At 35.7% G+C, this 18,031-nt stretch overlaps 2 protein-coding genes across 6 annotated transcripts in view; one reads left to right on the top strand and one right to left on the bottom strand.

Annotated features, from left to right (window-relative positions):
- Nucleotides 1–18,031, bottom strand: part of ANKS1B (ankyrin repeat and sterile alpha motif domain containing 1B) — a 1,182,139-nt gene that overhangs the window by 832,224 nt on the left and 331,884 nt on the right. For all 5 annotated transcript variants that reach the window (XM_061206227.1, XM_061206228.1, XM_061206229.1 and 2 more), the window contains exon 9: nt 11,289–11,432. In XM_061206227.1, the coding sequence (XP_061062210.1) occupies nt 11,289–11,432 (144 nt within the window). The remainder of the gene's footprint in view (nt 1–11,288; nt 11,433–18,031) is intronic.
- On the top strand, nt 5,216–5,887 carry GARIN6 (golgi associated RAB2 interactor family member 6). The gene is given in 3 exon segments (XM_061205956.1): nt 5,216–5,312; nt 5,315–5,616; nt 5,618–5,887. Coding segments are annotated over 3 exon segments (669 nt in total).

The following is an 18,031-nucleotide window of genomic DNA, read 5'->3' as shown; positions in this document are numbered from 1 at the left end:
CTCAGGATCTTTTGTTTCCATAAAAATTTTAGAATTATTTGTTCTAGTTCTGTGAAAAATGCCATGGGTATTTTGATGGGGATTGCATTGAATCTGTCGATTGCCTTTGGAGATGTGGTTATTTTAACAATATTAATTCTTCCAGTCCATATGCACAGTATATCTTTCCATTATTTTGTGTCATCTTCAATTTCTTTCAGTAGAGGCTTATAGTTTTCTGAACAGCAGGTCTTTTACCTCCTTGGTTGGATTTATTCCAGGTATTTTATTCTTATTGATGCAATTCTAAATGGGATTGCTTCCTTAATTTCTCTGATAGTTCATTGTTGGTGTATAGAAACAACATATTTTTGTATATCAATTGTTTATCATGTAACTTTATTGAATTCATTTATTATATCTAATAGTTTTTTGGTGGCAACTTTAGGATTTCTACATATAGTATCATGTCATCTGCAAACAGTGAGAGTTGGTTGTTGTTGTGGGGGGTTTTTGTTTTATTTTGTTTTTAGGCCACACCATGCAGCTTGCGGGATCCTAGTTCCCCGACCAGAGATTGAACCCATGCCCTTGGCAGTGAAAGTGCAGAGTCCTAACCACTGGACTGCAAGTGAATTCCCAGTGAGAGTTTTATTTCTTCCCTTTCAATTTGGATTCCTTTTATTTATTTTTCTTTTCTGATTCTTGTGGCTAGGACTTCTAAAACTATGCTGAATAAAAGTGGTAAGTGTGTTCATCCTCGTCTTGTTCCTGATCTTAAAGGAACTGCTTTCTGCTTTTCAGCATTGAGTATGGTGCTGTTTATGACAATTTAGGTATTTTCTAAGACAAAATAGGTTTTCTGTACCATATCACTTCCTCTGAGCCCTACTGGAAGAATCTTTAATATTCACATTTATGTTCAAGGCAATCTAGGCTTTTTCTATCATGCTACTCAAAATTATTCCAGCTCCTATCCACTGCCCAACTCCAAAGCCACTTCCACATTTTAGTGTATTTGTTACAGCAGCATCCCACTTCTAGGTACCAAAATGTGTGTTAGTTTCCCAGGGCTGTTATAACAAATTATCCCAAACTCAGTAGCTTAAAACAAAAGAAATTTATTCTCTTACAGTTCTGAATGTCAAAAGTCCAAAATGATTCTCACAGGGCTAAAATCAAGGTATTGGTGGGGCTGGTTCCTCTAGAGGAGAATGCATTTCCTACTTTTCAGCCAACTGCATTCCTTGGTTCATGGCCACATCACTTCAACCTCTGTATCCATCATCACATATCCTTCTCTGACTTTGACCCTCTATCCCTTTTCTTTTTTAAATATTTATTTACTTACTTATGTACTTATTTATTTTGGCTGCACTGGGTCTTTGTTGTGGCACACGGGATCTTCATTGCAGCAGGTGGGATCTTTAGTTGCAGCATGAGGACTTCTTAGTTGTGGCATGTGGGCTTCTTAGTTGTGGCATGCGAGCTTCTTAGTGCAGCATGTGGACTTCTTAATTGCGGCACGCATGCAGGATCTAGTTCCCCAAGCAGGGATCAAACCCTGGCCCCCTGCATTGGGAGCGCAGAGTCTTACCCACTGGATCACCATAAGGACCGTTGGGCTCACACTGGGTCCACCTGGATAATCCAGGGTATCTCCCCACCTCAGGATCCTTAACTTAATCATATCTGCAAAGTCCCTTTGCCATGTAAGGTCACATATTCACAAGTTGTAAAGATTAGAATATGGGCATCTTTGGAGGGAATTAATCTGCTTACTACAGCCATGTCCATTATTAACTGAATTCTGTTTAAAATGTTTAACCCATATTTTCACTTACATAGTTTTAAGCACTGCCCCCACTGAATGCTCATCTTACTGAACTAACATTTTTGTCATTTCCATATTTCAAATGTTGGTTCTTTTAAAAGTTTTGGCAAGAAGAAATTCAGCAACAGAATAAGATTATGTATTGCACCACAAATTCCCAGAGCTGTTAATATCTGAATAATTCCTTAACTTATTATTTTTGTTTGGAATATTTCCAAAGTATGTAGTAGTTTTATTACGGGGGAAAAGTTAAACCCCTATCCAAAACCGTAACTATTCTGGAGTTGAAAGATACCTAAAGTATCATCTCAATTTCAAGGATGACAAATATAAGGCCCAGGGAGGTTAAATAATTTACCCAGTGTCACAAACTCTTATGTAGAGGAGAAGGAACATAAATTTATTTTAAGAATGTCTAATGACTAACTATGAAAAGCTAAGAGCTGCTGCATTTACATAAAAATAACTTATTTAAAAAAAATTTTTATTGAAGTTATAGTTGATTTACAGTGTTGTGCCAATCTCTGCCGTGCAGCAAAGTTATACACACATAGACATTCTTTTTTCATATTCTTTTCCATTATGGTTTATCACAGGATATTGAATATAGTTCCCTGTGCTATACAGTAGGACCTTATTGTTTACCCATTCTAAATGTCATAGTTTGTATCTACCAACCCCAAACTCCCAGTCCATCCCTCTCCCTCCCCCCTTCCCCTTGGCAACCACAAGTCTGTTCCCTTTGTCTATGAGTCTGTTTCAGTTTTGCAGATAGGTTCATCTGTGTCATATTTTAGATTACACATATAAGTGATATCATATGGTATTTGTCTTTCTCTTTCTGACTTACTTCACTTAGTATGATAATCTCCAGTTGTATCCATGTTGCTGCATATGACATTATTTCATTCTTTTTTATGGCTGAACAGTATTGTATATATGTATACAACCACAACTTCTTTATCCATTCATCTGTTGATGGACATTTAAGTTGTTTTCATGTTTTGGCTATTGTGAACAGTGCTGCTGTGAACATGGGGGTGCATGTTATCTTTTGGTACAGAAACAGGCATACGGATCAATGCAACAGAATAGAGAGCCCAAAAATAAACCCACACACCTATGGTCAATTAATCCTTGACAAAGGAGGCAAGAATATAAAATGGGAAAAAGACAGTCTCTTCAGCAAGTGGTGCTTGGAAAGTTGGACAGCTGCATGTAAATCAATGAAGCTAGAACACACCCTCATACCATGCACAAAAATAAACTCAAAATGGCTTAAAGACTTAAATGTAAGACATGACACCATAAAACTCCTAGAAGAGAGCATAGGCAAAACATTCTCTGACATAAATCGTACCAATGTTTTCTTAGGTTAGTCTCCCAAGAATTTATTAATCTCAGTTCCAGGTAGATTTTTTATTTAGCCATCTGAGCTTCTTAAGTATTGAAGCAAATATTAAGATAGTTTTCTAAATACCTAGAGGAATTTCAGATAAAATTCATCAGACTCATGAAAATAGACATATTTGCCAGAATACTACACGTGATAGTTATCAGGCCAAGTAAGAGAGGTTCTACTGTTGTTGGTCTAATGACTGGTTAGGAAAAAATCCTGAAAGTCCTTAGGCCCTACAAGTAATATAGCTTCTGGTTTCCCTGGAGACAAGGCAATTAGCTCAGTGGTCTAGTGGAAGCCTAAGATAAATATCTTGTAACATATGTGCACAGCATAAAAGTGCTTTTAAGAAAATCATTATATCTTCACTTTATTTTTTAAAAAGCACCTAAATTAAATTATACTGTATCCAGTGGTACCTATTCCTTTCAACAAATACCAGAACCTCTTGAATACATTTGAAAGGTTAGTTTGATTAGTAAACGTATGTTAGGCTTATTCTCTTTGCTAATTATAAATAATGTAGACATGAAGTGGAAATCAAAATATAAAGACTTTGGACAGGCCAGTAAGAATTGCTATTGATATGTGACTAGGCCTCTCAATAAATAAAGAATAAAATATTCATATTACCAGAAATAACCAGATACTTCAATATGAAGGGAAGAAAACGTTCATTTTTACTTATAGAACAAACTGAAGACTCAAAAACTATGGCTTTATGTGTGTACATATGTGCGTGCTATGTATATTGTCATGCCAATAAAGATATTTTAATCTTACTGAATTTATAATATTTATAATAGCTGGCAAAATTTCTCAGAACTTTTTTTAGTAGGCCAATTTGATAATAAGTAAAGAATAGAGCATAAATGTGATGTTTGAGGCTCTTTTCACCATATAGTCAGGGTACAGATGTCTAGGGAAAATCTCAGCATTTTGAGGGTGTGCCAAAACATAAAATTTTTGATGGCTGTAAAAATAGATATTGTTAATAAAAATAGCTTTACTCTTCCTGTTAATAGAAATAATAATTATCCTAATAAAAAAATAGAAAGTATAAAGAAAATAAAAATTACACCATCCAGAAATAAGTACTTTAAACATTTCACTGAACATATTATACTTTCATACCCAAACACACACACACAGACGATTTTACATAAATTGGACCACAAGTATAAAGCTAGTTTGAAATGTTTGTTTTGCTCTTTTTCTTAAAAAAAAAAAAATCAGGTATATCTTTTCATTTCAATAAATAGGGAACTACATAATCATTCTTATGGTTTCAGAGTATTCTTTCATAGAATGCTCCATAATTTATTTAACCAAATCCCCACTGTAAGATATTAATCCTGTTTATGATATTTTTTGATACAATAAACCTTGATAAACATTCTGTACATCCGGCTTGTTTACCACCTTGTCCAATTCTCTTTAAGATAAACTGTCTACAATTAATTCTAACTGTCTGCAGTCAGAAGTGCTGGATAAGACAGTATGCATATTTTAACTCATACCTAACAGCAAGTTTGTCTAACCCTTTGAGAAACCAATTTGTCAGTATGTATTAAGATCCTTAGATGTGCCCATGGGAAGAGGGGTGGTCTGCTGATCTGTGGCAGTGTGGCCTTGTGAGGGGTTTAGGCCTAGTTGGAAGCTACAGTTTCTGGAGGAGAGGTGCAGTGGAATTACGACTGAATACCAATATCTGTGCACATCGACATCTGTGCACCCTGACATCTACTGCGGCCCTGGCCTCTGCATGCCCTGACATCTCCATGCTCTAGGCAGGGCACAGTCAGGTCCAGGAGCAACTGTCTCTAGCACTGAGCAGTCAGTAATCAGCTCCCCCACCCTGTCCTCAGTCACTCAGAGACAAAGCCTGCAGAAGACCACTGCTAGCCCACCTGCCAGAGAGACCAGGGAAACAGGACGTCCTGCAAGGTGTGGTAAGGAAGGTGTGGAGGAGCCTCTAGGGGCTGTCTTGATAAAAGATAGCGATGAACAGCCAATATACATTACCATACTACAAAGCCGAAGGCAGCCTTGCAATGAGCATGTTTAATACCTCCATGGGGAAACTGCAGCGACAACTGTACAAGGGGAGTACCCTATATTCCACTATGCACCAGTGTTTGAGAGTGACTTTATACAGGTCAGCAGAAAAGGAGAAGTGATTGATGTGCACAACCGGGCCCGAATGGTGACTGTGGGCATCGTTCGTACCAGCCCCCGCCTCACACTGCCTGATGTCATGCTGCTGGCCCGACCAGCTGCTATCTGTGATGACTATAACAGATACGGCCCTGCCACCCAGGAAAGAGGTAAAAAGCCTTCACAGATCTTAGAGCTAACCAGGCTGCTTCCCTTGAAGTTTGTAAAGATATCCATCCATAACAGTAAAAAAACAACAGCTCCGCCTGAAGCTTGCCACTAGCCGCTCTTTCTACCTTCAGCTGTGTCCCCCTTCAGATACAAGAGATCTTTTTATTCAGTGGGAAAACCTCATTTACATCCTGAGACCACCAGTGGAGGCTTACAGCAGCACCCAGGTCATTCCAGCTAGGGACACTCTGGACATAACTGGGTTTGAGGAAGAGAGTAAGTGCCCAGTGGTAAGCACTCTGCAATCTCTAAAAGACGAGGCCAAGGTGCTTAGGGAGAACAGCTAAAGGTCCTGCAGAGGCTTTGGTACACAGGCTCACCTGGAAAATACATGGATTTTTGGAAGGACTCAGGGCCAAATGAGCCTCATTTGGAGGCCATGGCCCACTGAGGAGGTTCCTAGTACTTCTCCAAGGCTGTATTTCAGAGATTCCTTAGCTGTCGGCAACCCTTAATTTCATATCCAATATTGTATTGCCATCTGCAGCATCCTGACCATCCAATCTATTCTTTTTTTTATGTTTCTCTTGCTTTTCTCATTTTTTTATTGTAGTATAGTTGCTTTACACTGCTGTGTCAGTTTCTCTGTACAGTAAAGTGCATCAGCCACACATATACATATATCCCCTCTTTTTTGGATTTCCTTCCCATTTAGGTCACCACAGAGCACCGAGTAGAGTTCCCTGTGCTGTACAGTAGGTTCTCATTAGTTATCTATTTAATACATAATAGTGTATATATGTCAATCCCAATCTCCCAATTCATCCCACCCCCCCCTTCCCCCTTGGTATCCATACATTTGTTCTCTACATCTGTCTCTATTTCTGCTTTGCAAATAAGATCATCTATACCATTTTTCTAGGTTCCATATATAGATAGATAGATAGATAGATAGATAGATAGATAGATAGATATCACATTAATATACGATATTTTTCTTTCTGACTTACTTCAGTCTGTATGACAGTCTCTCTAGGTCCATCCACATCTCTGCAAATGACACAGTTTTGTTCCTTTTTATGGTTGAGTGATATTCCATTGTATATATGTACCACCTCTTCTTTATCAATTCATCTGTTGATGGACATTTAGGTTGCTTCCATGTCCTGGCTATTGTAAATAGTGCTGCAATGAACATTGGGATGCATGTGTCTTTTTGAGTTATGGTTTTCTCTGGGTATATGCCCAGTAGTGGGATTGCTGGGTCATATGGTAGTTCTATTTTTAGTTTAAGGAAACTCCATACTGTTCTCCATAGTGGCTGTATCAATTTACATTCCCACCAACAGTGCCAGAGGGTTCCCTTTTCTCCACACCCCCTTCAGCATTTATTGTTTGTAGATTTTTTGATGATGGCCATTCTGACTGGTGTGAGGTGATACCTCGTTGTAGTTTTGATTTGCATTTCTCTAATAATTAGTGATGTTGAGCAGCTTTCCATGTGCCTCTTGGCCATCTGTATGTCTTCTTTGGAGAAATGTCTATTTAGGTCTTCTGCCCATTTTTGGATTGGGTTGTTTGTTTTTTTAATATTGAGCTGCAAGAGCTGTTTATATATTTTGGAGATTAATCCTTTGTCAGTTGCCTCGTTTGCAAATATTTTCTCCCATTCTGAGGGTTGTCTTTTCGTCTTGTTTATGGTTTCCTTTGCTGTGCAAAAGCTTTTAAGTTTCATTAGGTGCCATTTGTTTATTTTTGTTTTTATTTCCATTTCTCTAGGAGGTGGGTCAAAAAGGATCTTGCTGTGATTTATGTCATAGAGTGTTCTGCCTATGTTTTCCTCTAAGAGTTTGATAGTGTCTGGCCTTATATTTAGGTCTTTAATCCATTTTGAGTTTATTTTTGTATATGGTGTTAGGGAGTATTCTAATTTCATCATCCAATCTATTCTTGAACATACTCCAACCCAGCTAAGCTGACATGTTGCAGAATGTATGTCTCCCCGTGACTGCCTTGTACTGATTTTTGTATACATCAGTGACAGTGAGATGTGCACAATTTGCTAGGAGCTATCAAAATATTAAAGCACATACTACCTGACCAGCAGAAATACTAACCAAAGTGTATTTTAATAAGTGTTCTCACTGACACAAACTGTCCAAGCAAACTGGAATGATCATTGTGGTCACTGTGGAGATACTGTAGGGGGCACTGTTGCATGAAATGGGAGAGTGGACTTGAGAGCTCAAAATTCTTATTATAAGCTCTTGTTGTTTAGCTATAGGAATAGAAAGGAGCAGTCTTTCTGGTCTCACTTTATTTTACTTGTCTTTCCCTAGGCAAATGCTACCTATTCCTATGGAAGCAATCAAGATCAAGTGAGCATCAGGAGCCTTCACATAAACCCTGAAGTGTTTGGGTCCACCTATTATGATTATGCTGGGGAGGAATGAATTCATCATGCCTCCCACTTATACTTCATTTAAGAGTTCACATAATTCTGCAGTTACAAAGCCTACAGGGCCTGATAAAAGGAGCAGTTGTAACAACAGGCACCACCACTGGTGCTGTGCATATGACTGCAACCATGTTTGCAGACTCAAAAGAGAAACACACCCCTAGCAAGAGCAGCCTTCCTAGATCCAGGAGGAAGTACAGTCAGCATGGTCATAGTGGTTGCTTTCAACATGTCTTAATATTGTTGTTAGCAAGGACTGCAAGCCCTCTTGTCCTCAGAGGGTACCTCTAGCCCATCAGTAAGAGCTGTTGGCTCTCCCCATGGGGCAGCATGAGTACGGTGATTGCAGGAGCAGAGACTGCTGGCAAGCATGTTGCAAAACAGCTAAAGACTTAGTATCCAGACCCCTCATCTCAACCTTACAGAGTGAAGGCTACATGAGTGAACAGGATGGTAAACAGAGGGTCTCCACCCATCAGGACTGACTCTTTAGGAAAGAGCCTCAAAGCCCTGTGCTGCACATGGTGCAGAGGTGGACATCTCATCTAAGACGGTGGAGGAAAGCAATATCATCCACCATAACACAACTCAACTCAAATTCTCTGCTCTAATAACATATGCTCTATTAACAGGAAAGGGTAGTAATAAAACTAAATAGGGATTTACAATCAGGCTCTGAACTATCTGTAACCTTCCCTTCACTTGATATTGTGATTAAATGAACAGATGACAGAATAAAATGCTAAAGATTACTCTCAAAGATCCCGATCCATCTATGATCTACATTTATTAGCCAAAGAAAATTCTAAAACTTCCAGAATACATAACCAGGAACAGAAGCAACCAATAGGAGGCAGGACAAGGTAAATTAAGCCTAGAAAGCAACATGACATCAAAGTTTTAAACTATAAATGTATTACGCTATACTAGTGTGTCAACCATTGCACATTAATTTTGTTGTGAAATATAATAAAGTATTTTTATAGTTCTGCACCATCACACACTAAAAATGTTATTGTAATTATATATATATGGATGTATATATATATACACACATATAAATGTTAAAGGGGAGCCCATCACAAATTGAGAACATTAGTAAAAGAAGACTAGAAGAGAACACTGGTAAAAGAATTCTACTTTTGATTTGTTAGATTAAAGACATTTAAAAAAAACATACTGCATCTCAAGTAAATTTATAGATTTAATGCAGTAACAATTAAAATCCCAATAAGAATACTTTTTAAACTTGACATAGTAATTATAAAACATAAATTTAAAAAGCAGACAATGTCAGTTAATAGTTTTAATATAATAATGATTTCTCCTGCCATATATATGTACAAATATCAAAAGTGGGTCATTGTTTTTAAAAATAGGAAAATTAAGAGGTTCAGAAGAAACCCCAAGCCAAACAGGATGAAATATAATGAAAGTAATGGGAGTTATTGCCAAATGGCAAGTCATAAAAAAACCATATATCAACAAGTTAAAAACAAATATAGAGCCATATTTGAAATTTGTTAAAAGGAATTCTGGATGAAATGAATCAAAAAAAATAAGACCGAGAAGTTTAATGAATTTGATAGTTTAAAAAACTACACAACATACGCTCATACAATATTAAGAAAAAAAGAAAAGCTGCAGGCTGGGAAACATTTTATGGTAAATGTAACTACTAAAATAGTAATACTCAATACTTATTGGAGCAATACAAGTCTCCACAGAAAAATAGTCAAAGAAAAATATTTAAAAATTGTAAACCAAAAGCAAGTTACTACCAAGCCTACTACCAAACCTAATAAAACAAAATAAATTAAAATTAAAAAAATAAAAGTAAATGTTATTAGTAAGGTAATGGAGAACCCAGATACAGTCATATATTATTAATAGCTTAGAGCCCTACTACTTTATAAGAATTCTACTTTTAAAATAAAAAATACAAAGGTGTTAATTTTATAAAACAAAAAAATAGGTAAAAACATTCAATTATTGGTAAATTGTTAAGCAGATAAGAGAATATTAATAAAATTAAAACCTATGTTTCTTAATTTCCTTTCTCGTATACCCTTTTGTATATGAGGTAAAACTTTATATGTAAAAACTTTAAGTGAAGAAATGAAACCCTACGGAACATACACATTTGTTTATTATTTAATTCAACTACTACTTAATTCTGACAACATGCCAGGAACAATGTTGGCATTAGATCGTAGACACCAAGCAACACATAGTCTCTACCTTTATGGATCTCACAGCCCAGTATATATTGATAATAATTCTGTAATGGTTAGTATAAATTGTCATAAAGTTCTATAAATAGTTCATATTAAGGTGAAGAGATTCTTTAAGTACTATATGCTGATTTGATTACCCTAGTTAGCGTGTCACAATAAATTTATATTGGAATTTGGGTGGCTGTGATCAAATTATGACATACATGTAAAAACATGTAATGGTTTCTTAGACAAAATTGTTTCATGTTTGTTGCAAAACAGAAAATAATATTTTTGAGATGTGAGTTATTTTCTGTCCTAGATTATTTTTGCACTCATGTTCTATGTGGTTACATGTACATACCTTTGCCATTACACTGTTTTTCATATTAAGTGCTTTTTCATCTTCATGTAGAGATATTTTCTTTGTGGCTTCAAATTTCCTAACTCTGTTTGGCTTATTTTATTTATTTCTGAAACTCCTCTAAGGGCTTGCGGACCACAGTACACAACAAAACTTTGAAGGTGAGACAATAGAATTAAAAGTGACTTAATGAGTAGTGAAATGATTTCAAAATTGTAAATGATGTTTTAGTGCTCTGGTCTCATTTTTGAATTGTAGTGCATAATCTTCAGTGGCACACATTATTCTACGATATTCCATTGTGCTAAGAAAAATAATCACTGCTGCTTTTAAAGAGCTTTCATATGCTTCCTTTTAAATCATTTTTATTATTATTTAAATATAAATTGTGATTTAATTTCAAAATAGCATTTTTTTAAATGAAATATTTCCAAATCATAGATACTAAAACTTCATAAACAACTCAATTTTTCTGGAACTAGCATCATGACCAAAATAAAACAACCACAAAAAATTATATAGAGTAAGTGTTTGCATATGCATACATGTACAGCTAATTACATAAGCATTTTACTGACCTTCAACTGAAGAAAAATTACAAAGTGAAGAAGACACTAATTGGATTTGCAGAGGGGAAGAAAACAGATTTACTTAAAAACATAGGCAACCATTTTTATGTTTTATTGTACCTTAAGAAAGCAAACCGTTACCTGTGCAAGAATGGGGAAGCCAAGGTTCCTACATCCATTACAAGGAGTTAATGCTTCCCAGAGTCCTGAGGGCCCACAAGTGTTTTCATCATCATCTTCTTCTTCCACTTCTCCTGGTGACAAATTTATTGTAGATGAAGTTCTCTGAAATTAAATTTATATTATACCAATATATTATATCAGTGTCATTTAGATATCTTAACATCAATTAAATTACATAAATTTCTTATGGTGTATGTTAGCAAGCAAGAGTCAGCTTAATTCTAGCCATAGTTATGTGGCTGTGCCATGTGAATCAGCCAAAAAACATGTATAATTCAACTCGAAGTTGAAAGTGAACGAAAACTGAAAGTGAAAAAACTGGATGAAAAAGACTGGTAAATTACAAAGTTCGTATTGAAGAATAGGACATGGAAATGACCCAAGAGAATATAGGAATAGCAACAAATGAGAAAAATATTATGATTTCTAATGCAATCAGAGAAATAGCATGAAAATACTTTATTGAAACAGGAATTGATAAAAAGCCCATTTTTTCACAATGTCACCAAAATGGTAGTCTCCTTTTTGAAAAAAAATGAGCTTCATAAAATTTTGTATTATACATATAAGAGGGGTAATACTTTTAAAATTAATAATAGGACTTCCACGTTAAACATACATATTTACTTTTACTACTTCCCAAATCCCACTTAAATGACAGCAAAACTTTTGTAAAAATGGTCTAAACCATAAGGACAAGGACAACTGGAGGGATGTTAGCAGATGAGCAATATCAAGAAAATGTTTAGATAATGATAAACAGATGATTTAGCAAATTAATTTAGCAAACTTGAGAAAACTGAAAGCAAAGTGTCTGCAAGGAGGAATGATAAGAAGCAGATCTATTCATGATTCAACACCCTCAAAAGGGCTTAAGAATTAGAGAGACTGACTACCTGTGAAGGTGTAGGTGCTGGTGGAGCTGAAACAGAATGGAAACTCCACCTCAGCCAGCCGAGAAACTAAACCTTTACCACCTGACAAGAAATTGGAGGTTTACATTCTCATGAGGTTGAAGCAAAGGGATTATGAATTTTAAGAATCTATGCACAATAAGCCGAGGGGTGCCTTGTTAAAAACAATGAAATTAAGTGCACATCTATGTAGTAAATGAAGATTCTCAACCTACCCCAGTGTCTTCCCACATGTGTCTTACGGAACATGGCAGCTAAGTTCATATCCTCCAGGTAGGATACAAGAATATATTCCTCTCTGCAGAAATGGACCTCTCAAGAAAAGTGATCTGTACGTATTTAGGAAAATGGTGGGGCGTCTATGCCTTAATGCCTACTGTGAAGCCCCCTCTCTACAAACTCCATCCACATAAACAGTTCCTAATTTTTTAGTTAAATATGAACAAGAACACAAGGATCACCACATATTGGAAGGAAACCTTTAAAACAGGGGTCCCCAACCCCCAGAGACCCTTGTTAGGAACTGGGCCACACAGCAGAAGGTAAGTGAGCGAAGCTTCATCTGCCGTTCCCCATCGCTCGCATTACCGCCTGAACCATCCCCCTCCCTCCACCTGTGGAAAAACTGTCTTCCATGAAACCAGTCCCTGGTGCCAAAAAGGTTGGGAACCGCTGCTTTAAAAGAACAAAATAAGTATACAGAAAAAAGTTATAAATAATATCCTCAGAGAGACAGAAGATATTTGCATCCCTAAAACAAGAACAGAATGCTACAAAAATAAATGCATAAAATCCAATAGAACAGCTGGAAAATAAGTCACAGCAAATTTCCCAGAGGACAGAACAAAAGATCAAAAGACGTTAAAAGTTAAGAAAATTAGGGGATCAAACTAAGAATGCTTCATGTAAAGGTGAGAAGAAATTGTCAAAGTAATAATGCAAGAAATTTTGTCAGAACTGAAGAAAAATTCTACATTCAAAGAGCCTGCTGAATACTCAGCAGACTGAATTTTTTTAAAAAATAGGAAAGACAATAAGTTTGTCTAAAAATATTCAGAATGTAGTGTTCAGTGTACAACATTGATAGATCATGATTACTGAAGTTAGTAAAGATAGTTTACATACTGAATTGTAAATAGCACCCACCTCCCCCCAAAAGCTGTTACTTTTAAAAATAGAACATAAGACTTCATAATATGACTGGTTTTTGTATTCACATCTTAAATTTCCTTTTATCAATTTTCAATAACTGAGAAATTATGAACTTCAGTAGTCCTTCAATCAGTTACTGTCTGTAAGATACAATAATAACGATAGCTACAATCTATTGAACACTATTATTCATTATTTTAATTCACACAATGCTTTCAGGCAAATACTAAACTAAGGCACAGAGAAGTCAAGTAAAACCCAAGGTCACAGAGCTGGTAAGTGACAGAAAAAGGATTCTAATCCAGACTGCCTGACTCTAGAGCATGTATATGTTTGATCAATGCTGTCTACAAAAATGAACAGAATGATCAAATGGGCATCTCCTTCACCAACTAATGATCAGTCACTGGTCTGACCATCACGGTTGACACGTATGGCACTGTAAATGATTACATACTTGGCTAAGAATTATCAACATTTTATAGATTAATCAGTTTTCTTCCTCTGTCTCTTTCTCCTCCACAAAGAAAAACTCTGCTTATGTCTCTCCCCAGCTCATAAATCTCCAATTATTTCCCATTGTACAGCAAATAATATCAAAATTCCTTAATATGGCTTCAAGGTTTCATGGTCAAACTATTTTTCAGTTCTTTTTCTTACTCTATTTTACTCACCCCAGACTATAACCAAATGGAATTGTTTACCCTTTCCTAATCTGTTCCATGTTTTGTTCATGCCCCCACCTCACTTCTCCATATAGCTATTGTACTGGTAAGAGTTTAGGCTCTAAAATTAGTCCTGGATTCAAGTTCTAACTCTCTTATTAGCCTACTTAGTAGTGTGATTTTCATCAGATATGACCACTGTCCCCCTCACTTACCTCACCTATGCAGTGGGAAAATAGTACAGTAGTACCTCCCTCAGAATTTTTTCCTGATAATAAGGTAATGAATATAAAGTGCCTGAAACATAGTAAGGTTTCATGAAATATTAACTACTGTCTTCAGCTATTATTCTCTTATAATCCCATTGATTCCTCAAAATACAGTTCAGATTTCACCTCTTACATACATTTTTCCAGATTTCCCACAAACAGAAATGATGTTGCTCTCTTCTGAATGTCTATAGCTCTTTCTGAGAGTTTGTGTATTGTGTTATTTCACACACACTTTGAGATGATAGACTGCATCATCTCTTTGGCAAAAAGCAAAAGCCTTGAAGTCAAACAAACATACATTTAAGATATACAAATAGATATACATTCTGGCTCTGCCACTTGCAAGCTGTGTGACTGAGCAAATCACATAATCTCACTAATCCTCAGTTTCCTTATCTGCAAAGCAGGCATAATAATAGTTCCTACTTGATAGGGCTGTATGCGGATAAAAGTAGTTGCTTGACAGCAACTGGTTCAAAAAAATAAACAATAAATGTTGCTTTTTTTAATTAAACTTTATCCTGAAAGAGTTGTATACACACACACACACACACACACACACACACGCAACTTACTTATCCAACCTAATTGTAAGTTATCTGAAAGTAAACATGCTGTACTCACATTTGTATCTCTTACAATGTGTTGTGCATAATGTAATTTAATAATTATTTATTAAATAAATCATTAAATGAATTTCAAACTACCATTTTCATCTGACTACCTAGAAAATTTTACTAACATTAAGAGGTGTATATAATTGTATCACAAATCTCATTATTCTTATTTTAGTTTTATTTTATATTAACCATTGCCAATAGCATTACCAGAAATAACAAAATTTATCAGTGGGTTAGTACTGCCCCCTAAAGTCAGTACAGAAGTTAGCTGTGTACAACCATAGTTTACCACTTCACTGGTTTACAATAAAAGATGCCTGGGAAAGATTTTATCAAACTAAATATAACCTTCAATTATATAAGGGAAAGAAGTTACATGAACACACTTAAGTTCACAGTTTCCTTTATTCCAAATGCCTTTCAAATTTTTTACTGGAGATCCAGTTGTGTTCCTAAAGTTCCAGATGCCAGGAAATTCTTCCACAGAACATAAACCTAAATTTTCATAGTTTGGGCCTATTAGCTTTCTGGTTAATGCATAGTAATTATGCAGAAGAAATACTGGACAAGTTCTACATTGTTTCAGAGGATAAATGTCATAATACATAAATACTGTGGGGAGACAAATTTAAGCTCAATCAATGAAAAATACTTCTAGAATAATTACATCAGTCTAACATTGAAGAAATGGAAGTTCCTTGTGATGTGAGATATATATATATGTATTATGTACATAAGAAATATATATATATAATATTAAAATTATGTTACACAAAAGTTTTATGTAAATATTTTAATTACACATATTATAATTGTATAATTATACACAATATATCATTTTCATATATTTTGTTAAACATAATTATGTTTATATAATAATTATACACAGCATATAACTATGCTACATGTTACATATATAAACATAATTATGTAATAATTATATATGGTTTATAGTTTAGAAAATGTTTTCAGATATGGAATAGCCCAATAAAGTAGGGTAGGAGTTATCCCTATTTACAAGTGAAGAAACTAAGGTTCACAATGTTACTCAATTTACAAGGTCATCCTACAAATGAGGGCAGATTATAATACAAGTCCTCTGACTCTGGGTCCTATATTCTTTCTACGACACTACTAATTAGAAGGAAGTTTCTAATTACTAGAGCTCTTCAAAGGGATAAGAAATATTCAAGATATTCAGAATATCGCAAAGGAATTTCTGTGTTATGTTATACTTTGTAATTGATGGCCTTTAAACTCTTTTTTTTTTTTAACTCTAAAATTCTGTAAGTTTAAGCAGCTAAGTGTATACAGTTCAGGAAAAGGATCAAGGACCAGATATGATCCAATAGAGCCTCTTTAATCCCCATTGCTCGACTCCTGAATACATGTCTTTAGAAACATGGTGACAGTAGGAAAAGGGAAAATCCAAGGATGTCCATGTCCTGTCCAAAAGTCCCTGGAGGAAAATCAGAAACCTAGGCTGCTCGACATAGCCAGGATATAGGAGAGCAATGTGTGAGTGGGGAAATGGGATGATGGAATGAGACAAAGCTGTCCCTCATCCTATCAGAAATGCAAAAACCAAATTAAAAAGTAGGAAATCAGCCTAATAGAACTGTCAAATGCAAAGGGACTGGAAAAATAGGCAGACTCCAGGAAGGAGGCAACCGTCAGAAACGGAGAGCAAACAAAGGAAGACCACTTGGAATAGGAGTCAGCAATCTGGACTGCAAGTCAGCAAGTCTTTTTGTCTTTGTTTTTCAAAACTGAAATTGATTCATTAATTTTTATTGAAACTTAAATACATGTTTATTGTAAAACAAATCATTCAAAATAAAAAGTTATAAAAGAGAAAGTGAAGCTTCCCTAACCTCATTCCCAGTGTAAACATTCAATGCATATCCTTCCAGATTTGTACTCTTGTCCGATGTTTTTGTCAGAATAAATTGATAAATATGCAATTGTATGCCAAAGAGTACTATTACTTTTATTTTTTAAACATCTTTATTGAAGTATAATTGCTTTACGATGGTGTGTTACTTTCTGCTTTATAACAAACTGAATCAGTTATACATATACATATGTTCCCATATCTCTTCCCTCTTGCATCTCCCTCCCTCCCACCCTCCCTATCCCACCCCTCTAGGTGGTCACAAAGCACCGAGCTGATCTCCCTGTGCTATGCGGTTGCTTCCCACTAGCTATCTATTTTACATTTGGTAGTGTATATATGTCCATGACACTCTCTCACCCTGTCACATCTCACCCCTCCCCCTCCCCATATCCTCAAGTCCATTCTCTAGTAGGTCTGTGTCTTTATTCCCGTCTTGCCACTAGGTTCTTCATGACCTTTTTTTTTTTTTCCTTAGATTCCATATATATGTGTTAGCATACTGTATTTCTTTTTCTCTTTCTGACTTACTTCACTCTGTATGACAGACTCTAACTCCATCCACCTCATTACAAATACCTCCATTTCATTTCTTTTTATGGCTGAGTAATATTCCATTGTATATATGTGCCACATCTTCTTTATCCATTCATCCGATGATGGACACCTAGGTTGCTTCCATGTCCTGGCTATTGTAAACAGAGCTGCAATGAATATTTTGGTACATGACTCTTTCTGAATTATGGTTTTCTCAGGGTATATGCCCAGTAGTGGGATTGCTGGGTCGTATGGTAGTTCTATTTTTAGTTTTTTAAGGAACCTCCATACTGTTCTCCATAGTGGCTGTATCAATTTACATTCCCACCAACAGTGCCAGAGGGTTCCCTTTTCTCCACACCCTCTCCAGCATTTATTGTTTCTAGAGTTTTTGATGATGGCCATTCTGACCGGTGTGAGATGATACCTCATTGTAGTTTTGATTTGCATTTCTCTAATGATTAATGATGTTGAGCATTCTTTCATGTGTCTGTTGGCAATCTGTATATCTTCTTTGGAGAAATGTCTATTTAGGTCTTCTGCCCATTTTTGGATTGGGTTGTTTGTTTTTTTGTTATTGAGCTGCATGAGCTGCTTGAAAATCTTGGAGATTAATCCTTTGTCAGTTGCTTCATTTGCAAATATTT

Source organism: Eubalaena glacialis, chromosome 11 (genome assembly GCF_028564815.1).
Source record: "Eubalaena glacialis isolate mEubGla1 chromosome 11, mEubGla1.1.hap2.+ XY, whole genome shotgun sequence".
Lineage (NCBI taxonomy): Eukaryota > Metazoa > Chordata > Mammalia > Artiodactyla > Balaenidae > Eubalaena > Eubalaena glacialis.
Note: the sequence above shows the minus strand (reverse complement) of the source record. Positions and strands in the feature narration are given on the sequence as shown.